This window comes from Crocuta crocuta, unplaced genomic scaffold, assembly GCF_008692635.1.
Source record: "Crocuta crocuta isolate KB4526 unplaced genomic scaffold, BGI_CrCroc_1.0 scaffold336, whole genome shotgun sequence".
NCBI lineage: Eukaryota > Metazoa > Chordata > Mammalia > Carnivora > Hyaenidae > Crocuta > Crocuta crocuta.
The window spans coordinates 425,509-447,923 of NW_027527943.1; the positions used below are offsets into that span (position 1 = coordinate 425,509).

Sequence of the window (22,415 nt, forward strand, 5' to 3'; positions counted from 1 at the left end):
TGGGTGGCTCATCCGGTTACGCAGCCAACTCTTGATTTCGGTTCAGGTCAGGGTCTCACCGTTTGGGAGAGTGAGCCCTGCCTTGGGCTCCGTGATGACAGTGTGGAGCCTGCTTGGGACTCTCTCCATCGGTCTGCCCCTTCCCTGCCCTCTCTCACTCTCTCTCAAAATAAACTTTTTAAAATGTATAAAAAATAAAATCCTGAAGAGAAAAAGAAATTATATATATTCACTGATAATGGCCGAGAAGCAATGATATATCCCTCTACCCATGCGCTGACCGGCTGGCTTCGGTATACCGTTCTTCACTGAAAGGAACCAGAGCCTCAGCGCTTCATGGAACAACGGTGCATTCTAGGTCTAGAGCAAGGAATGTATAAAGAGAGCCTGGAATATCTCTTGCAATTTCAGTAAAGTGCACAAAAATGATTTCTTTGCCGGAACGGCAACAAACGCAGAGGGAACGTGCGTCAGTTTCCTCATCTGTTAAGTGGGGGGAACTACCTCACTTACAGGGCTGCTGTGCAGAATGAATACGTGAACACCATGCTGGCTGTTGTCCCATCGTCCCCGCAGGGCAGAATCCGCCGCCCAGCGCCTCACTCCACCTGCAGAGCCGATCGCGCGCGACGACCACAGAGGCGTGAGACCTCCGGGCTTGGCGGAGGGAACGCGGCGGAACCGCTATCCCGGGGGCGGTGCGCGTGACGCACTTCCGGTCTTTGTAGCTGGTCGCTAGGCGGGCGGCGGGCGGCAAGGACTCGGAGGCCGGCTGCGTCGGGCCGAGTGCCTGGCCCTCTCCTCCTGCGGACGCCGGGTGAGCTTCGGAGTCGGGCCGCGCCGGTGTGTGAGCCGCGTCACCGGGCCGCGTGGGGGAGGTGGGGCGTCCTGGCCGGGCCCGAGCTCGTCCGCCGCCTGGCCGGGCGTCGTCCCCGTCGTGGGAGGAGGAGACCGGCGCAGACGCGGGAGCCTTCCTCTCCCCCCGCGCGTGGCGGCCTCTCGGGGTCCGCCTCACCTCCGGCAGCGGCGCTCGCCGTCTGCTCATGTCTGTTAAGCGAATATTTCAGTAGCGGGTAGTACGTTCCGGGGAGGCGTGTTCAAAGCACTTTCCAGGTATTAACGTACTTGACTCAGAACTCCAGGAGGTAGGCTCCGAGTATGGGGCCTCCCCTTCTCGTCCGCTGTTTGATTGACATCGAGAAAGACCATGAGGTCCAGTCACTCGGCCCGACTCATACCAGCGGGTAAGGGGTGTAGTCAGGGTTCAGATCCAGGCCGTTTTCTTAAACCTGCTGCGGTGCCCACTCCGTTCTCTTTGCTGCATTAGCTTTGCGGCCACAGCTCAGGGGTGATTTGAATCTGAGCCTCCCCCATTCGGGCCTCAGGAGTCCTGGGCTTCCGGTCAGGATTTAAGATTAGAGAAGAGTGTTGTCTGAACGCAGGAACGTCTTCCAGAGCATGTCCGCAAACTTGGTGAAACTGCTACTTAGTTGTGTGTGTGAACACGTGTTTCCCCTCCCACTGACCCATGCGGTGCTTTGGACGATCGGAAACCTTACCGTCTTGGCCCCAAGGATAGGTAGCAGGTATTGATTAAGCCACCTGAAGCCAAAAATTTTACAGTATTTCTTTAAAAGGTAGAAATTTATTATGTGCCAGGCTTTGTGCAAAACCATTTTATATGCATCATCTCATGTAATAGTCTTGACTGTTTTGCAAATAATTGTCCTCATTTTGTACATGAGATTGAGGGTCAGAAAAATCAATCAAGTAAATTGCTCAAGATCACATTGTTAGTTAAGTCAGAATTCATAACTAAATCTGCTGCCTTATACCACTTTCTACTTATTGCCGATGAATAGGAAAGGTTTTGTGTTGTGTGTGTGCACGTGTGTGCATTAAAGACATACAGACAGCGAAAAGATACGTTCTAATCTTTAACAATGTCTACTTCTGGGGAGTAGAGCTTGATGAAGGAATTGGTTATTTTGTACTTTTGGGGTTTTGTTTTAATATGAGAGGTAACTGCAAGATAGAGACTGGGGCTAAAATGATAGAAGAGTTGGAAAGAGGAAGAGGGTGGACTGGAATGCATGAGGAAGACCTCAGAGGAGGTGAGATTCAAATCAAGGTGCAGAGATTGGGTAGAGTTTGAATGAGTGCAGCCTGCAAGACCATGGACAGGGAGCAGGGATGAGGAAAGCCTGATGAAAGAACAGTGAGAAGACAAGCCTGAGTGGAGCGGGCAGGGTTTTGCGTGTGGAATATGGGAAAACAAGAGTGGGGCCCAGCAGTTGAAGCTAGAGATCTGACTGGTCTTGAGCCAGGCTTGAGTGTTTTGGAGATGCGTCCAGTAAGTAGTGGGGGCCTTAGATGGAACGTCACAGGGGACGGTTTGGGGGGGGTGCCTTAAGATAAAGACATACTTGGGTGCATGCTGCTTGGTCTTCACAGACATGCATATCTTTGGTAAAATGCATTCCTGCCTGAGAGCGGTGGTAGATTTGGGAGTATCAAGCTTGCTGAGACTGTAGGAGAAACCAGCTCTAACATGCTGATGTGGTTTTTAAGTGTGAGAGATTATTATGCTAATTCTTTAGCTGGCATGTACATGGTCCCTGACATAGGATGGCTTTTCAAGTTGATGATGGGAAAGTGATCCACATTCATACTACTTTGAATTTTGAGTTTTGATCTTTCTCGAGTTGTTTATGAGAAACAACTGATATATTTACAACCATTCTGTTCACCGTCAGTACAATATTCAGGTACATGATATTTTGAACACTTAATAACAAAACAGGATTTGTGTTAGATGATTTGGCCAGCTGTAGGCTCATGTTTAAGGTAGGTGAGGCTAAGCTGTGATGTTTGGTGGGTTAGGTGGACTCAGTGCATTTTCGACCCAGGATATTTTCAACTCGTGGTGGGTTCATCAGTGCGTAGCCCTGTGGTAAGTCGAGGAAGATCTGTACGATGGGGTGGTGAGCCTAAATGAGACTACTAGCTGTATGTCTGTGAGCAGGAGGGCAGGGTTACAAAACTCTTGGGTAGCCTTTTAGAAAAGGCACTGGGTTCAGAGAGCAACAAAGATGTGCGGGTGTGAGGCTGGGGGATTTCAGGCCACCAGACAGAAGTGAAGTCGGGAGGAGAGCAAAAGGGAGCCTATACAGAGAGTAGGGGGAGATTGGTCTTCGTGAAACTGAGTAATTTGAAACACCATAGAGCAGAAATGATTTTCTATGAGCAGAGCTCAAAGCTTCAACTACATTTTCTTTGAATAGAAAATCTTTGAAACCAAAGCAGACAGGCAGCAAATAGGAGGGTGACCAAACAGGAGCGCTCCAGTAGCTGTTTAATCCTTTGAACCTGTGCTCGGTTAACTGAGTGACGCGACAGCACGTGTCCCTCGTTTACCTATTTGCACCCCAAACTTCCACGCCCTGGAACAGACTCCACAGACCAGGCTTCCGGCCACCATCATTGCTCCCTCGATGACCAGATAGCTTCTGTCTTTGCTCCCACTTTTCCCACGGTCTGTTATCACAGCAGCTGGTTATACTCTCATATTAAGTGTAAGTAAAATTTTGTCACCATCCCCCCCCCCCCCCCCGCTGTAACCCTGACGGCTTTCCGCACATCTTAGACTAGAGAGCAGAGCCCTCACGTGGTGTTTCATGATCTCCCAACATGACTCCATCTATCACTGTACCCCTTGCTCTCTCTGCTGTCGCCACATTGTTGCTTGAAGAACCAGGCATGCTCCCGCCTCCAAGGATTGGGTTTCCTTTGCGAGGAACTGCCGTTCCCTAGGGAGTCCTGTTACCGCCATTCACTTCTTGGGTCTCTGCTCAGACGTCACCTTGTCCACAAGGCCTTCCCTGACACCCCACGTGAAGTGCAGACCTTTCTTTCCTTTTCCCCGTCTCCTTTACCTTGCTTTTTCTCTGTAGCATTTGTCAGTTTGGCGTATTTATTTCATTACTGTCTGTCCCTCTTGGCCCCTTCCTTCTTCCGTCCCACATAGAGGAGAGCGAGTGGTGTAGCACTTGAGACCATGAATTCTGAAGTTAGATTTGCTGGGTTTGAAAGGCAGCTTCCCCACTTACTGCCTGTGATCTTTGGGCAAGCGCCTTAAAGTCTTTGTGCCTCAGTTTTCTCATCTGTAAAGCTGGGTAATAACAAAACCTTACTCGTGGTTGTTTGAAGGTGAAATGAAGTAATATAGGTAAAGCATCTAGTACAGTGCCCGGTACCTCCAAAGCAGTGTATGTCAGCTGTTACTGATGTTGCTATTAGAATGTAAATCCCATGGAAGTAGACACTTTGTTTTGTCTGCAGCTTGTCTCTGGTGCCTAGAACAGTACCTGGAGTATAGCAGGCTCTGAATAAATGGCTTAGTGCATGAGTGGTGTGTGAGAACCTTGGACAGAAAAGGATAATGTGGTGCTCACAGTGATGGTGAGTCAGCACCAGGAAAAGTTGGGGAGGGACTAGGAGCTTAGGGGTCCTGTCTTTGGAGGAAAACACCCTGTCCAGTCCTCCTGGGGTGGTGACTCTAGAAGTCAGTGATGCCAGAAATTTTAGAAGTTTGTGGAAGGGATGATGATTGCTGATTACCCAGAAGGATGCTTCCCTGCCCGGGTGGTTTTTCCCTCCTTGATAAGTGTGACTGGTAAATGCAATACAGATTTAACTTTTCTTATACTCACAGTGCGATCCATGTTCAGCTGTAATTGAATAGCCTCTCCTTAGTTTTTCTTTTTCTTTTGTGATGGATTCTAATGCCTAAGAATAGTGTGGGGTTATATTTACAATGAATTAAAATAATTTTACTTAAATTTGGCAACTTTTTAAAGCTGTAGGTCATGACTCATGTGGATCATGAAGTACATGTGGGCTGTGACCAGGGTTTTTTGTTTTGTTTTTTGGGGTTTAAAAACAACCACCGGGAATTTAAAAAATAATAGTATATGTCACATAAGTAAGGGTGCTTAGTGTTTTGTCAAGTTACTATTTCAGTTATGTGTGTGTGTGAATCTCACAAACATACATTCACATGCACACATATGCATATGTGTGTTCTGGGTCTCAGTATAAAATATCTCCTACTGAGGGTCCTGGTCAAAAAAGTTTGAAAGCCTCTGCCCAGAAATGACTCATTGAAATCACTAGGTTACATAATATTCTTTCAGAAAATTGCTTTCATTAATTACTATCCTGGTTTAGATTCTTTTATAAGCTGTATGTGGTCATAGACATTTGGGTCTTTACGAGCACTGGTTTTATTTTATGCACTGCTGTCCACTGTCCATCCTCAAGGAGTTTCAAAGAGACACAATTTCCAGGAAAATTAAAGGACCAGAAACAGTGCAGACTCTACCCCTGTTTTAAAATATCAGAACTGGGGGGCGTGGGCAAATCAGCCGATTGAATGTCCAACTCAATTTAGGCTCAGGTCATGATCTCGGGGTTGTGGGATCGAGCCCTACATTGGGCTCTGTACTAAGCGTGGAGCCTGCTTAAGATTCTCACTCGTCCTCTGCCCCTCTGCTGTGCATGCACATGCGCTCTCTCTAAAACTAAAAAAAAAATTCAAAAATATCAGAACCAATAGTTCTTTCATTTCAGTATCTCTGACTCAAGACCAGTTCAGTTGACTACTTTCTGATTCTTTTGCCATGATGTTTTGATCACTAGGATTCATTTAGTCCTTCAATAAAATTTATAAGAAAAATAATAGTGTTAATTTATAATACTATAGAATTTACCAAGCTGCCAGCTGCTTATGCTCTTTATCTATGATCTTATTTTATCTTCAGATCCCCTAGAAAGCTAGGTCTGCAGAGTTTGTACCTGGAGGCCAGGTCTCAGCCCCAGATCTCTCCCGGCCCAAACGCAGACCTCTTTCCTCCACACCTCACCTGACGGAACAGACCTGGCCTCTCTTCCCCAGTGCGTTTCTTTTCTTCCTCATTCTGTCCTTTTATCTTCTTTACTTTTTCTCCCTTCTCCGTTTTGTTTCCCTTTCCTCCTTGATTCTTAGAGTCCTCTGTGACCACTTGGCACCACAATGCTGGCTTACCTCCATTCAACTGAAACACTCTGAGTCTAGGATCTTGCCCACCCAGTATATTCTAGCGGAGTTATTTGTGCTTATTCGTTGAGGATGATCAAAATGGTCCCCTCTTTCAGTAAAACTGTGTGTGTGTGTTGGGGCCCAGGCATGGGGGAGGGGCTCTGTGTCTGTTTTCCTTCCTGTGTCACCTGCATTAGGGTTTGCAAAGGCCTCACTGTTAGTTGTGCCCTCCCTGCTCTTCACTAGACAGTGACTGCTTTTTCTATAAATACCCCCAGTGCCTGCCAGCAGAAAAGATTTTCTATATTTTAATAATTTTTTCTCTGCAAATTATGTTTTAGATTTTGGGATTTCCAGAAGAAAAAGATCAAAGAGGAAGCCCCACGGATAGATTCTTTTTCTGAATAGTTAAGCCTACAATGGCCACAGCCTCGGTCCTTCAAGCTCCAGAGACGCGGAAAGGACATGCGGCAGTAAAGGTGGAAGAGGAAGATGGGGACTGTGCCTCTGGGCAGGGACCTGGCCTCTGGAGAGATCACCCTCATACCAGAGAGATCTTTCGAAGACGCTTCAGGCACTTCTGCTACCAGGAGACCCCTGGACCCCGCGAGGCGCTTCGCCAGCTCCGCGAGCTGTGCCGCCAGTGGCTGAGCCCAGAAACACGCACCAAGGAGCAGATCCTGGAGCTGCTGGTGCTGGAGCAGTTCCTGACCATCCTGCCCACCGAGCTCCAGGCCTGGGTGCGGGAGCAGCAGCCGGAGAGCGGGGAGCAGGCGGTGACCGTGCTGGAGGATCTGGAGAGGGAGCTGGACGAGCCGGGAGAGCAGGTGGAAGAGGGGAGACCGGAGGTCGGTACCTGCAGGAACGAGTGTGGGGTTTCCGTGCAGCAAGAGGAAGAGGGGGAGGATTCTTTGTGCCTGATGTGGTCTGTGGTCTGTTGTGGGCGCGCCATCCCTCTGCCTTTTTCGTTTTGCCAGTTTCTTGGTCCTTCTTTCCCCCGTGCAGCGGGCCTGGGAAGGCCTCCTTACGATGTCTTCTCTGACATTTGATTCCTAACCATCCTTCATTTCCAGCAGGTCCCAGCCTGTGCCTGCGAACAGGAAGCGTTGGTGACGGAGGAGGCAGGCCGGGGAGCAGCCCGGGCCTCGTCAAGCGGCCACCTCCCAACCTTGGAGGAGTTGGGTCAGTGCAGGGCGCGGGAGGCGTGCCTGCTTCGGGAGATCGGTGAGGACTGGAACTTTCTCACAGGCCTCCCTCCCTCCCTCCCCGTCCATCTGCTCAGCGCCTGCTGTGTGCCCGGTGGTGTGCTTTGTCCTTGGGACACTGACCGGCAGGGAGGCTTGTGGCCTGGTTGGGAGTAACCCTGAGCAATTACAGTTCAGTGTGTTCTCTCCCTGAGGTCCGGGCGTCCTTGGCTAGGCAGGGAAAGTAAACAGAACCGCGGTTATTTGTCCCCTGCCACCCGCTCTCCTGGCTGCTTTTTTCTTTTCCCCTTGGAAATGTGACATTCATGTGATCCATTTATCATTTCAGGTGATGAGGCTGGGGCTTGGAGTGTGCAGCCAGCCCCGCAGAGGGAGCTCTCTAAGGAAAAGAAATGTCTGGTGGAAGCTCCTGAGAAACTGAATGGTGACACCCTTCAGATGCCTGAGTGTGCAGACACGTGTGAGCAGGAGGGCAGGTGCGAGAGGCCGCGGGCTGGCTCCTCGGCGGAGAGACCCTACATCTGCGCTGAGTGTGGGAAGAGCTTCACCCAGAACTCCATCCTGATCGAGCACCAGCGGACGCACACCGGGGAGAAGCCGTACGGGTGTGACGAGTGCGGACGGGCCTTCAGCCAGCGCTCGGGCCTGTTCCAGCACCAGAGGCTCCACACGGGGGAGAAGCGCTACCAGTGCGGCGTCTGCGGCAAAGCCTTCAGCCAGAACGCGGGGCTCTTCCACCACCTCCGGGTCCACACCGGGGAGAAGCCCTTCCAGTGCGGCCAGTGCAGGAAGAGCTTCAGCCGGCGTTCTGTCCTCATTAAGCATCAGCGGATTCACACTGGAGAAAGGCCTTATGAATGCGAAGACTGCGGCAAGAACTTCATTTATCACTGCAACCTCATCCAGCATCGGAAGGTCCACCCTGGGGCGAGCGCCGCCAGCCCCCTGCAGCAGGTAGGGCAGCGTCTCCGGGCGGCGGGCCCTCGTGCAGGTGGCGGGGCGGGCTCTCACTTTGTCGCTGAAGCAGAGTTGTAGGAAGAGAATCGTTCGGCCCTCTGGAGCGCAGACTTTGCAAGTTGTCCCTGTTTTTATGCTGAGAGAAGCATGTGTTAAGTCCGTCTGTCAGGTTCTTTGGGGTCAGTGACATCCATGCTTACAGTACTGAATACTGTTGTGCTGACTTTGTTACATAGTCTCTGGCCCCACATGCCTGTGCGGAGTTTTCCAGGTGTGCTTCAGGAAAACTCTTTCGTCCTAGTTCTAAGAAACTTTAAAAAAGAAGTTTTATGCTGCCTGAATACAAAATTATGTTACAAGTAGTTTGAGTATTTAAAAATTAATTTAAAAATAATAAGCTGTAAAACCTGTAACTTAAACTATTTGACTATTTTCTCATAAGATATGATAATTTGCTTTTTAACCTACAAAAGTGGGTAGATGAATCCTCCCATAAATACACAGAAGGCATCTCCCTGTAGGAGAACTCTGTAGAGTTCCACTAACTCAGCCTTCAGTGAAGAACCAAGGAATTGAAGCAAACATATGTTACTATTGCTCAGGATTTCAAATTTGTGTAGACCAAGAAACTTAGCTAAAAATATGATCTCTTACTTCTGATTTTCATTACAAAAATATAGGCCTCTCTGCATTTTTCCTGTGACAGGCATTTTCAGTTTTTGGTTTCTTTATTTAACCTTTAGTTATACAAAATTTCAAATATTTATAGAAGTTGAAAATTCTGATCAGTCTTTCATGTGGATTGCTCTTTATAAGCTCCATGCTTCTCAGCATTACCTACTGATTACCACCAAGGTCATGCTTAAAAAAACTTACTTCCTGGGCGCCTGGGTGGCTCAGTCATTTAAGCCTCTGACTTCGGCTCAGGTCATGATCTCACTGTTCGTGGGTTTGAGCCCCACGTCGGGCTCTGTGCTGACAGCTCAGAGCCTGGAGCCTGTTTCCAATTCTGTGTCTCCCTCTCTCTGACCCTCCCTTGCTCACACTCTCTCTCTCTTTCTCTCAGAAATAAATAAAACGTTAAAAAAATTAAAAAGAACTTATTTTCATTAATACTGATTGAGTGTTTACCAAGCTTTATACTAAGCCCAGGTCACAAAGAAATGGGAATCTGTGGTGATGGCAATCCGGATTAGAGTACCAAATACACCGCAGGTCACTTAACCATGATAGAGACACCGTAAGGGACCCTACAGATCACTTCTTTGCCCCCTTATGTAATAGATACAGAAATGGGGGCTCTGGAAGTGACTGTGGATCTTCCAGCTGGTTCACCGAACTGGAGCTGGAACCCTGTCTCCTGATTCCCAGTGCTCTTTCTAAGCCACTGGGAGCATTTTATCACCAGATAGAAGTGACTCATATAAGGAACTTCCAGGATTTAGAAGGCACTGAGGTTTTGCCACCTCAACAGAGCCTCCCGTCTGTGTGCTGCTCTGGCCACGGCGTTCCAGGAAAGACTCCCACTCATCCCTCACTGGGAGCATTTTACTTATTTTTGTAGTGAATGATTTTTTTTTTAACTTTTAACTTTTAATTTTCTTAGAGGGACTTTTCAAGAAGGTAATTCATTCTTCATCTGATTCAAATACCAAAACAACATTAAAAAGGGAGTCTTCTTTCCTCATAGGTAGTCATTTTCTGCTATCTTACATATCTTCAGTGTTTCTTCACGTAAATACAAGAAACTGTGACTGTATAATATATAACCTTATTCCCTGTGTTCCACGGAAAGACGGCATATGTTTACACTCTTCAGCCCCTTGCTGTGTTCATGAAACCCTACGATCTTTAGAGAGAGCTTGAAACAGCAAGTCTCCTCTTTGTTTACAAGGACGGTATCTCATTTGCTGGTGCTCCTTACTCTAACACACTTCTGTAAATGCACAACCTCTACTTCAGAATGTTACAAATTGTTTTATTCTCCTCTCAGTGTACTTCAAGTCAAACTGTTTAAAAGCTAACAACTTCCACATGAGCTAGAAAACAAGGTTTGCGCAACTAGCGTTGGGTATAATTCTATAGAGAAATGCCGTGATGCAGATGGTTTCAGTCTCGTATATTTGGCTCTATTATGTATTCTCAGTCATAACATTTCAGACCATTTGTGTGGCCACTTCTGGCTAATTGTAGGTCTTCTCAAAAATCTTAAATTTTCTCAAGAGTGTGTTTTACTGTGTCTTGAGGTTAAATTATTTCCAAAGGAAATACATATCGATTTTAAAGTGAAGTTAAGGAAAATATAGTAGACTTAAGTTTGAAATAAAATAAACTCAGGTAAATATATATTCTGTACAGTAATATACATACATTCTTATAACCTGAGTTCGTAAGCATCTCAGATGCCTCTGCATATGCTGAAACAGCATTTGGGTAATTCCATCATAACAGCTATTAAAAGACTTAAAATATGAACAGATGGGGATTTTAAAGGATATAGTTCTAATGGACTGTTTTTACACCTGCAGTTGAAGATTGGATGTTTGGTTTGTTTCGTGCTCGTTTTTTTTTTCCCACAGCTTCTCAAAAATTCTAAATTTTCTCAACAACTGATAAAAATACCAAGAAACAAAACAAAAGTCTGTGCTGTAGAGATGTAAACTACTTGAATGCAGTGATGGTTAACATGATTAAAATGACTGACAGTTCACCAGACTATAACTTTCCTTGTTTTCTGATACAGATCATTCTCGTTCTCTTGCCTGGGATGCATGTTTGTCATTAGTTGACTTAACCTGTAGACAGTGGCATGTAGACCCTGCCTTTTCTGTGATTACTCCAGCCTTCCTGGCTGGACACTGTCGTTGACTCCCCTTTACGTTTCTACATTACCCTCACTTGTCCTTTTGTCTTTTTCTACCCTGGCTCTTTTCACTCAACCCATAGAGTCTCTGGCATTGATCTCCTTTCAGCTGCGCTGTAAACCAGTAACCATCTCTCCCTGTGCCTTTGAAAAACCCCAGTCTGAAAGACTAGTCAGTTTTATGGCTGAGCAGGGTGTAAGAAATATTGACTCAAATTCAATTAAAAAGCCTTGTTGGTTCTAGGGATGCCTGGCTGTCTCAGTCAGAAGAGTGTGTGACTCTTGATCATGGGGTTGTGATTTCCAGCCCCACGTTGGGTGTAGAGATTACTAAAAATATAAAAAAGCCTTACTGGTTCTTGAGCACCTGTCTGAGCACTGGTAGGACAGTTTAAGGCAAAAATATATGAGACAAAAAATATCTCTGAGAAAATTTTAAAATAACAGTATATCTAAAGTCAAAATTAAAGAGTATGAAACATTTTCTCAGGAGCAGTTTTGAAATCTATATACCAGTATACATGTGTGTCATTGGTTGAATGTTGAGTTAGAAGTTGAGAGAGAAAATAAAAGTTGAGAGAAAGGTAGATTATTTGTAGAAGGAGATGGAGGATAGCAGAAAGTATCTGAGGCGGAGGAAACAGGGTGAGGAAGGCCCAAGTGAGATAGGCTCGAGAGCCATGAGTTTTCCAGTTTGGCCTGGTCATGGGGCACCAGCAAGGAAGTGCAGGGGTGGGGGCCAGATGGAGAGGCCAGTAACACTTTATTAAGCATGATGGAATCATTGAAAGTATTTTGTTGTGCTATAGGAATTTCTTAACCCCAAATCAGAGAATTTTAGCTTTAAGAAAAAATTTTGAGTTTACCAATTTCATACCTGCATGAGAAAAGTGAAGCCTAAAGTGGTTAAACACTTGTAGTGATTGATTTTTTAATCACAGTAATTGAAAATTTTAAAATAAAAAAAAATCTTAAAAACTCTTTCAAAACAAAACTATGAACAAAGGTCATTGTGAATTATATGTGGTTTCATAGACACTTGGACGTGGAATCCAAGACCCATTTAGGCATCTGCAAACAGTAGCAACAAAACGGGGTAGAAAAAGGAAAGGGAAGAACCAAACATGAGAAGATAAAAAGGAACCAGGCAAAATTACACACTAAAACGGGATTAGGCCAGCAAGTGGTGACCAAGGAGAAGGAAAATATAAAAGGATGCAGAGATGGTGTTACCAAGAAAAGTGCTTTATCCTTACAATAGCTGCTAGAGAGTCCACGTGTCCCACTGCTCTTCACTCCTCACTCATCTCAGCGCTTTACATAGCAAAGAGGAGGCAGGCACAGTGTGTAAGTCACGGATTTTTTTTTTTAGGTCTCTTTGGACCCACACGCAGTTTTCCTTGCCAACGTCTCAGCTCTCTGAGGAAGCCACTGCTTCTGAGTATATACCTGTGTTAGAATCACCTACGCAGTTTGAACTGCTGTTTCCTGGGTACTGCCCCAGACTGGCTGAATGTCTGTGAGAGCAGGACCTGGGAATCTGCATTTCAGCTGGTGTATCAGTAGGTCTTAGACGTGAGGTAACTATATATAACGTATTGCCCAATCTTGGACACTTCTGGGAATGAAAGGGATTGCTATTAATAATTACACCCAGCCAGGAGGCATAAATCAGGACATACGGTCTTCCTACTTAAGACTTTTCCAGCTGAGGAGACAGAAGAGACAGAATCAGAAAGAAAAGAATACAGTGTTCTCATGAAAGCTGAGGTAGAACATCTATGAAGGAGGCTATGGGATGGTTAGGTGTAGCCACCTAGACCAAGGTAGCCACCATGTGCCTGATTTGAAATAATCCCGGTTAACACATTTATTGGATTAGGTACGAAAGGGTGGGTATGCCCTACCCTTTTGTAGAGTATACTCTACAAAAACAACACTCCCCCTCCCCCCCAACCAACGACAAAACACCTAAAATAGCTAGATGAGCTTGTTGAGATGATGGTTTACCAGACAAGACGGATGGCCTCTCAGAAGCCTAGGAGCATTTCAGTGGTTTAGGGCTGATGGACTAGTATGGCTGTTCACCTGTAACATATAGAGGAAAAGTGGGAATATAGCACACCAGATCACAACCTCACAGGAATAAGGCAGAGCGCGAGGCATTTGAAGCAAGTAGCTAGGAAAAATGAGGACCAGATACTGTGCCAAGTAGTTTCCTAAGTTATAATAATGTTGCACATTCTTCACGGGCTGTGGAACCAGAGCGCTCTTACCACCGCAGGGTGCCGAAGACAGGCTGACGGGGCCCCACGTTCTGCCATTCTCTGGCCGTTCACAGTGGGCAGGGCAGGGCGCGTGGCTTCCCTTCCTTTCCGCCAGTTCTGCAGAGTCGGGGATCTGTAAGTTGTTAGGTTACTAAAAAGGACTGGAGTCATTTGCACAAAGATTGAGACCGTGGAGAGCAAGCCAACACCTGCCCCTCAATGCCGCTTTGCTCAGCCTGTCGATTATTGCTTCGGTCCCTGGGGGCCAGTGGACAATGGTATCAAGGGACCAGGGTCCTAGGGGACGGAGGGTTGCGTCGCATTCCCCAGCAGGGCAGAGAGACGGGCCCAGGCTGCGTGGCCGCCAGACACCCAGTGGACCCGCCTGAGCCGTCCAGAGAGGCCACCGAAGGCCCTGGCGGTGGGAGCCGGCCAACCACTGAGATGTGGGACCTCTATCCTTCCTAGAGGGGCGGCGAGGAGCCGGCGGGGGCGTGCCCGCGCGTTGTGACGTACTTCCGGCCTGCTGAGAGCCGCTACCAGCGCGCGCCTTTTGCGGCGAGAGGTGCCCTTGGGGCCTGGTGGCGGCTCCACGGGACGCCGTCTCCTTTGTGTCGCCGCGCGCGCCTGTGGGCTACAGCGCTGCGTAGACCACCCGCTTCGAGGCTCCGGGCGCTGACGCGCCCTTAGGGCCGGAGGTGGTTTTCCGTTCACCTCCGGAGACCTGGTTTCAACGAGGCCCCCCTGGCGGTGGTCGTGACCACCGCCGGGAAGGCTCGACCCGGTGGGACGCGCGGTGATGGGATCGCAGGGTTTTGAAGAACGGAGGGAAGTGCGATTTCTTCGGCTCAGGGAACGTTGAGAAGTGAAGCGCGTCCTTCGAGCGGACATGGGCTGCAGGCCGTTGTGCGGCTCTCTAGGTCGGAGGCGGCCTGCAGCTCACAGTGCCGAGCGGAAGACGGGCGCACCCGGACGGCACAGTGGGGTGCCCGGAGCCGGGGGGCGCCTGCGCGGCGTGGCGGAGAGCAGAGAGGAAACCGAGGGAAGGTGGGTGTGCTGTGGCCGGGACCGAGAGAACTGCGGTACCCCAGGGGACTTGGACTCGAAAAGGCAGTGTGCCTCTCTGTGTTTTCGGTGTGACTGCTCCCGCACAATGTGCACACGGCCTTGCATATGTAAGCAGGCCTGGGCTGCGCTGCCCGGTTCCGCGCGGCCACCGGGCAGCGCAGGTCGTCAATGGTGCTGACGCTGCTGTGAGCTGCTCGCGGTGCAGTGAATGGCGGCGTGGCCAGTGGTCGGGGAGGGGGACGTCGCCGAGACGGGAGTCCCTGTCTTCATGCACGGGAGTGCATGAAGTGTTATCTTACTAGGCTTGTAGAAATTCTAGAAGCAGGTGGTAATGAATTGGAAGGAGGCAAGACTGGAAGCAAGGGGGAGAAGAGAGGCGCAGTGGTCCCCGAAAAGCCAGTACTGTGAGTTGGTGACAGTAAGGTGCTGGCTATGAAAACGACAAGGATGGGGTGGATTGTGTGGAAGACGCGGATTTAACTCCACTTGATGTCTAAGGGAGAAAGATTGTTGAAAACGTGCTGAGCACAATGCCTGGCACGTCCTAAGTACTACAGGCTTGCTTTTTACTATAGATAGGGATAATTAGGTTTTGGATTAGATGATTAGTGGAATGAATGTGTCATTTTAACACAAATGGGTAGGGCTGCCTGGGTGGCTCAGTCCGTTAAGTGTCCAGCTCTTGGTTTCCATTCAAGTTACGATCTTGTGGTTAGTGGGAGCCCGGGGTGGGCTCTGTGCTGACAGTGCAGAGCCTGCTTCGGATTCTCTCTCTGCCCATCCCCCATGCATTTTCTCTGTCTCTGTCTCTGTCTCTGCTCCTCCTCTGCTCACACACATGCATGTGCACACGTTCTCTTTCAAATAAACTTAAAAAAAAAAAAAAGAAATGGGTAATTTTAGAAGAGACATTATTGATCATAAGGGGAAAATGATGAGTTAGTTTTTGGCAGTGTTGAGGTGCTTTTAAGACAAGTGAAAGGATCTGATATTCCATTGGACTATAATGGTCTTGAGCTCCAAAGCAAGATTGGGATACGACAGTCAGATTTAGGAGTTGCTAGGTGATAGCATCTCAGTTCTCAGATGTTACTGAATGGACAAGATTGCCCAGAATGAACGTGGAATGAGAAGGCTGGATCTCAATGTATGGTAACTAGACATTTCTTGGCAAGCTGAAGAAGAGCCATGAAGTGGACTTAAGAATGAGCTTTCGACAAGCCCTTATATAATACTTCCTGAGGACCAAGTATTGGTCTAAGCACTTTACAAAAACCAGCTCATGGAGAAACAGCCAGAAGATTGCAGTTTTTAGAAGATTGGGAGTGGTTAGCAGTGTTAGGTGCTGCAGGGGCATCTGGGAAGTAAAGGACTGAAAAATACTAGGTTCGTATACAAGGGGACTTTGGTTAATTGACTTGGGATCCCTGACTCAAATGTGAGACACCCCACATAACATGCACACTGTTCTTTTCTAAAACTAAAAATGCCTTTGAAAGCTATCTAGCCTAATTCTTGGCACAGAGAGATTGATTTATAGATATAATTGACTAAATCAATTGACTAAACATGCAATTCAAGTAGGCAAAGCTGTTTGCATTGTTTTTCTTCATTATTTGAATATTTAATGTAATCTGAATGTTTCACTTTAGTTTCTAGGTTTAAAAGCTCTAGTATTCTAAAATAACTGAATTGTGTATAAGTTAATTTTATGACATGATTCTTTAAAAAAACTTTTTTAGTGTTTTATTTATTTCTGAGAGAGAGAGAGGCAGCATGAGCAGGGGAGGGTCAGAGAGGGAGGGAAGCAGAATCCGAAGCAGGCTCCAGGCTCTGAGCTGGCTGTCAGCACAGAACCCGACGTGGAGCTCGAACCCATGAGCCGAAGTCGGACACTTAACTGACTGAGCCACCCAGGCGCCCCATGACATGATGTGTCTCTTGATAGATTACGCAAAAAAAACCAAATAGAATTCAGAACATGTNATGACATTTTGTGCTTGTTTTATCTTTTACAGAGCGTCTGTACCTTCAAATCATTGTCTTGACCACAACGAATCACTCTGAGAAAATAACGCTTTTGGTTTGGAGTTGATCTCTGTTAACAGTGATGCCTTATGACCAGCCTTAAGCCTCTCCTGCTGTTGTGGTGATGTTTTGCCCAGGAATGGATTCAGTCCAGTCCTTTTGGGCTGCAGAAGAACACAAGGGATGTCAAATAGTTAAAGCATCTAGCCTGCGCAGAAATGGTGCTTCTGACAGGGGTTCTTCAGACAGAGCTTAAGGCAGTTCTGTTGGGAGGATTCCCTTGGGCCTCAGGAGTCCAGCCCCAGGCAGACTCTCCACCGCCAGTGGCTTCGGCCCGAGACGCACAGCAAAGAACACATCCTGGAGCTGCTGGTGCTGGAGCAGTTCCTGACCTTCTTGCCCACGGAGCTCCAGGCCCAGGTGTGAAAGCAGCACCCAGCAAATAGGGAGGAGGCTGTTACTGGACTGGGGGCTTGTCGAGGAAGCTGGATCATCCAGGAGGAAGGTGAGATAAGGAAGGAATAATTTATTATCAGAGTCAAGTCCGTGGGTTCGAGCCCTGTGTCGGCCTCCGTGCTGACAGCTCAGAGCCTGGAGCCTGCTTCGAATTCTGTGTCTCCCTCTCTCTGCCCCTCCCCGGCTCACTCTCTCTCTGTCTCTCAAAATAAAGACATTTAAGAAAAATTATCAGAGGCGGGTATTCTCTCCAGAGATCTCCTCTCAAGTGTAGTGAGAGGAAATGGCTAAGATGCATTGGCCAGAGTTGTATTCCTCTCCCTGTGCATTTATTCCCTGTCCTTGTAGGTCAAGGGAAACTCTGCTTTCTGTTCTCCTATTCTTTTCCCCGCTTCGTACTGGGATCTAAGCTCTAAACCCTCAGCAGATATCACCCTGGTCAGATTTCTCCAATTGTCCGGGGCCCTTAGTCCTACAGGGACAGGAAGTGCCCTGAGGGCAAACAGCTTGTCTGCAGTGGCATTAGGACTCACAGGGGTCCACTCTCCAGCCAGAACAGGGCAGCTTAATCTGAATCTACTGAGGAGAAAGATCAGATTCTGTGGGGGAAAGATCAGAAATGTCTTCTGCGTTTTTCCAAATGAGCCTTATCACTAAAAGTTTTGCCTACCTTGATGTCTTGTTCCATTTTTAACTTGTCCCTCTAAAGCACATCGTTTTAACCTTGATTGTGATTCTTCCTTCACTTCTTTGCGCTAAAATTGTTGAAAATCCTGCTCCTATTGAATGGTTCAGTTTCTCCATTCTAACTGAATACTACCAACTTCACTGGGCCTGACCTTTTATGCCAAAGGTAGAACATTATTCTACATTGAAGCCAGTAGAAAATAATTCAAAGTCTACATACAATAGAGAAGTTTTTAAATGTGCTTTTCTAAAAACTTAGTGTAGGAAACAAAACTTATTTAGTATTTTTATTTGCTTATTGGACAAGCATACATATATGCCCAAATGTAATCATGCTGAACATATCAACCACTACTTCTGAATTTAGTATTACATTATGGACATATTTCCCAAGAGTTACATGTAATGTATACATATAGCTGACACAGATTCCATTGTATCGATATCAAATTATTATTTTTTACTTTAATCAGGTTTTTATTCAAAATTAGCTGTCCAGAATGATTCGACATGTATGGGACAAATAAACTGAAGCTTATGCATCGGGCTTTTTGTCTTCTGTGGTGGGTTTCTCTTCTGCAGGCTTCTCAGATGCTGGTCTCCTATATTTATGACATGAGTCTAGGCATTTGACACCTTTCTTGTTTTGGGTATAAAAAGAAGTATAGACTCTTCTAATTCCTTCCCTACTCCTGAAATCAATCATTTTCCCAAGGACCCCAGATTTTGTTTAGTGAGAAATGGCATTTTAAGACCAAAAATAAGATAGTAGGAATGCTTATTGTGTTATTGGACATTGTTTCTACGCCTTTCAGTGCTCAGAGCTAGGAAGAATTTAAGATAAAATATGTATTGTGAATTCATACTGATTGTTCCAATTCAGATTCAGTACTTGAAGGTCTTACTCTTTCATCTGTATCCTTGTGGAGAATTCTCAAAAACATTAAGAATGATGGAGTATCAAATACTCATAGGCTTTATCCCTATTCAGTAGCTTCAGTAAAAATGTTAGCATTATTATCAAATACGATTATTATAAACAGCTTAATGGTGGTGCTTGATTTTTCCATTCTTTTTGTCTTTAAGTTTTATATCATTGAGTATATACAAATAAATTCCTCTTCTAAGGACATTGGAAATAATTTCTCTTTTGTGTGGTTATGCCACCAGCAGGTACACATTTAAATTCAGTTTGTTTCATTTCTGTTTCAGTGTTTAGGGATTGCTTTTTTAATTTTATTTTTTATATAGATTTTTAAAATTCTGTAAAATATAAACTTTTATATACGAAATCTATAAAATATTTTCAAGAAAATTCTCCTGTTCCCTCCTTCAATTCCCTCTCATAGGTAATCTTTTCTTGCTCTTTATTGTTATGGTTTTTCCCTTTGTTGTTTATTTATTATAAGCACATGTATACATGCATATCCTTCCCTTTTAAAAATAACGCTATAATTTAAGTCAAAACTCAGTACATATCTGTCTCACATGAAACATTTTGTTTTCTTCTAGCATGTAGTTTCAATGAGTTCTTGTTCAGTGAACAAGTAACTGAGTAAAGTGTGTGTGAATGAGGGAATTAGGCTGAAATTTTCAATCTCTTCTTTCAGATGATTTGGTCAAAATGGAGAATGAGAAGGTGTTTCCAAAGTAGAAGAAATCTGAAGAAATAACATGCCAACAGGAACACACTGTTAGATTTGATGGCAATATTCCTCAGCACTTTGATTATGTAGAAGCCCAAAAATACCAGAGAACCCTAGAAATATTTCTGTGATGGCATAAGTGATGAATGTGGAATGAGTTTCACTCAGAGCTCCATCCTTATCCAGTATTTGATACACACTGAAGAGAAACGCTATGAATGTGAGAAGTGTGGAAAACCTTTTAGTCCAAGAGTGCTGGCTTCATTGAAGATAAGAGAATTCACACTGAATTAGACCCACAAATACAGAGAATATGGGAAAGCGCTCGGTGCAGATACTGGACTAGTTCATCATAGAGAATCCATATTGGAGAGAGACCCTATAATAAAAGTGACAAGTGTGCTAAAGCCTTGGACAGTAGTCAGCTCTTAACCAGGACCAGAGACTTCACACCAGGGAGAACTGTTACCATCTTAACAAGTGTGGGAAAGGTTACAGTGGGAACACAACTTTTTTACTGTATCAGAGTCTGGGTTGGAGAGAAACTCTTAGTTTAATTAACGTAGTTAGAATTTTCCTGAGTATTTCATTCCTTATTAAAGATCAGAAAACTCAAGAAAGAATGTGAGAAGTTAATAAATATGGATGGAAAAGTCTGAACAGTAGCATCTCATCTAACATTAAAATCTTTTGGGGAACCTGGATGGCTCAGTCAGTTAAGTGTCTAACTTCAACTCCAGTCATGATCTCAACTGTATCAGTCTCTGTGCTGACAGCTCAGTCTGGAGCCTGCTTCAGATTCTGTGTCAGCCTCTCTCCCTGCCTCTCCCCAACTTGCACAGTGTCTCTCTCTCTCGAAAATAAGTATTTAAAAAAATTTTCTTTTTAAAAACCACTCTCAAGCAGATACATTATTTTAGTGATTCAGAGGGCTGTGTATGGACCACCAGTTCAGATTTCTAAGTGTTGTAATCAGTCCCTAAATATAGTTCTTAAAAAGCTTGGACTGTTTAATTTTTTTAGTGAAAATTCATGTATAAAATACAAATAGGAACATTATTAGATGGTTAATTATTTTATTTTTTATTAAAAAATTTTTTTTAATGTTTTATTTCTGAGAGAGAGAGAGAGCGTGAGGAGGGGAGGGTCAGAGAGAGAGGGAGACACAATTAAAAACAGGCTCCAGTCTCTGAGCTAGCCATCAGCACAGAGCCCAAATGCAGGGCTCGAACCCACGAACAGTGTGATCAAGACCGGAGCTGAAGTCGGACGCCCAACTGACTGAGCCACCCAGACACCACAATGGTAAATTATTTTAAATGTTGCAGTTATGACTTGCAAGTCAGAAAAGAACTTGTTCAGCATCTTTTTAGTGACATAGGTGAATTCTTGGGCCTTCTGTTCCTATCTAGGTTATGATGTAGGATGTGTAGCCCCCAGTTAAGACTCCAAACAAGAAAGACACATCTTTATGTTTTAAAGTTTATTTTTATTTGAGAGAAAGTGCATACATGAGCAAGGAGGTGGCAGAGGGAGGGAGAGGGGATCCCAAGCAGGCTCTGCATAGTCAGCACGGAGCCCAGTATGGGGAATTGAACTCACGAATTGTGAGATCAAGACCTGAGTTGAAACCAAGAGTCAGACATTCAACCAACTGAGCCACCCAGGAGCCTCAGGTGCATCTTTTTTTTTTTTTTAAAGGTATTAATTTGCATAGGAAAACAGGAAAGATCCAAGTTAATCTTCAAGGGAGAATAAGCAAACTCAAAATGCCCAGAAGAGGCAGGTAATATAAATAAAGGAAGCAATCTAAAGTCACAAACAAAAAAATTACATTGCATTAAGTTCAGGGAAATTGCCAGGATTCTCTTTATATTGACTTTGAATTCTACAGGAGAAAGATGATCATGTTAATTATTCATTGCGGCCACTATAAATGTGATCTTTTCATAGTACAGTTGATCTTTGGACAACATGGGGCTAGGGGTGCTGATCCCCTACACAGTCAAAATCTGAGTATAACTTGACCCCCGAACACTTAACCACCAAGAATCTACTATTGACCAGAAGACTTGCTGTTAACCTAAAGAACTGAACACATATTTTGTACGTTACATGCATTATGTACTGTATATAAAGAAAACGCAATTTTAAAAAAGTTATCCCTACCCCCCAATGTAGAGCTCAAACTCAGGACCCTAAGGTCAAGAGTCACAACTGTATATGAAAATTTGTGGAGATAAGCTAAGGTTCTGATTGGTGTTATCTTCTATTAGGATTTACTTTTGCTTATACAGGCATTTAAGAATATAGATGGGTGCCTGGGTGGCTCGGTGGGTTAAGCATTCGACTCCTGATTTTGGTTCAGGGCATGATCTCACAGTTGTTGAGTTCAAGACCCACACTGGGCTCTGAGCTGACCATGTGGAGCCTGCTTGGGGGTTCTCTGTCTCCTTCCCTGCTTCTCCTCTGCTCCAGCTCTCTCAAATAAAGAAAAAACAGGAAACAGTGGCTTGGAACAACCATCCCATGATTTTGGGCCACGAATTTGGGGAGGGCTCAGCTAGAATTTTCATCCATTTCGTGTGGCATCTTAAAGTGGCACTTGGTGGTGTTTATCTGGCAGCTGGGTTTGTCTGGAAAATCTCAGACAGCTGTACTGCCATGCCCGGTGCCTTGGGGCAAGGACAGCTTAGAAGGATGGTCTCAGGGCTTCTTTATGTGATTTTTGCAGCAGGGCAGTCAGATGATTTCTGTGGTGGCTCAGGGCTCCAGAAGCAATTGTTCCAAAAAGCAAAAAGTGAAAGCTGCTGCTGTCTTAAAGGCTCAGGCTGGGAAACTAAAACAGCATCACTATTGCTGTATTTTATTCGAACAGTCCTCGAGCGCACTCAGACCCAAGGGGAAATGACATAGATCCCACCTCTAAACAGGAAAAATACTAAGAAATTTGTAGTCATATTTAATTTTCCAAAATACCCTTATCCACCCAGATTTAAAGCTTGGGGAAAAAATAATAAAGTTCTTTTTGGATTCTCTTAACTAAATAATTGTTCAATTTTGTTCTCCTTTTTTGCCTCCTTTCCAACTTCCCCAAATACACCCAACATGACTATGAGCAAATCGTGTTTTTCTATGTTCATTTTTTTATGTACAAAG

The 22,415-nt window shown here is 45.4% G+C and overlaps 1 protein-coding gene across 5 annotated transcripts; it reads left to right on the top strand.

Annotated features, from left to right (window-relative positions):
• Positions 1-733: 733 nt before the first annotated feature.
• On the top strand, positions 734-22,384 carry ZSCAN23 (zinc finger and SCAN domain containing 23). 5 transcript variants are annotated; one of them, XM_077752381.1, is made up of 6 exons: positions 734-817; positions 6,421-6,927; positions 7,153-7,303; positions 7,613-8,238; positions 16,458-16,972; positions 19,221-22,384. In XM_077752381.1, exons 2-5 carry the CDS (start codon positions 6,499-6,501, stop codon positions 16,485-16,487), a joined length of 1,236 nt encoding a protein of 411 aa, XP_077608507.1. In that variant the 5' UTR covers positions 734-817; positions 6,421-6,498; the 3' UTR covers positions 16,488-16,972; positions 19,221-22,384. The 5 variants fall into 5 exon arrangements, 4 of the variants coding, with proteins under 4 accessions (XP_077608507.1, XP_077608510.1, XP_077608509.1 ...); XM_077752384.1 differs by having other exon boundaries at positions 7,153-7,261; XM_077752383.1 differs by having other exon boundaries at positions 7,156-7,303.
• The last annotated feature ends 31 nt before the right edge of the window (positions 22,385-22,415 follow it).

Bases quoted from the DNA above. Each gene is read 5' to 3' on its own strand.
- ZSCAN23 (XM_077752381.1), top strand. From the start codon at position 6,499: ATGGCCACAGCCTCGGTCCTTCAAGCTCCAGAGACGCGGAAAGGACAT. The intron at 6,928-7,152 runs GTCGGTACCTGC...CTTCATTTCCAG, and splicing joins TGGAAGAGGGGAGACCGGAG to CAGGTCCCAGCCTGTGCCTG. The intron at 8,239-16,457 runs GTAGGGCAGCGT...TATCTTTTACAG, and splicing joins CCGCCAGCCCCCTGCAGCAG to AGCGTCTGTACCTTCAAATC.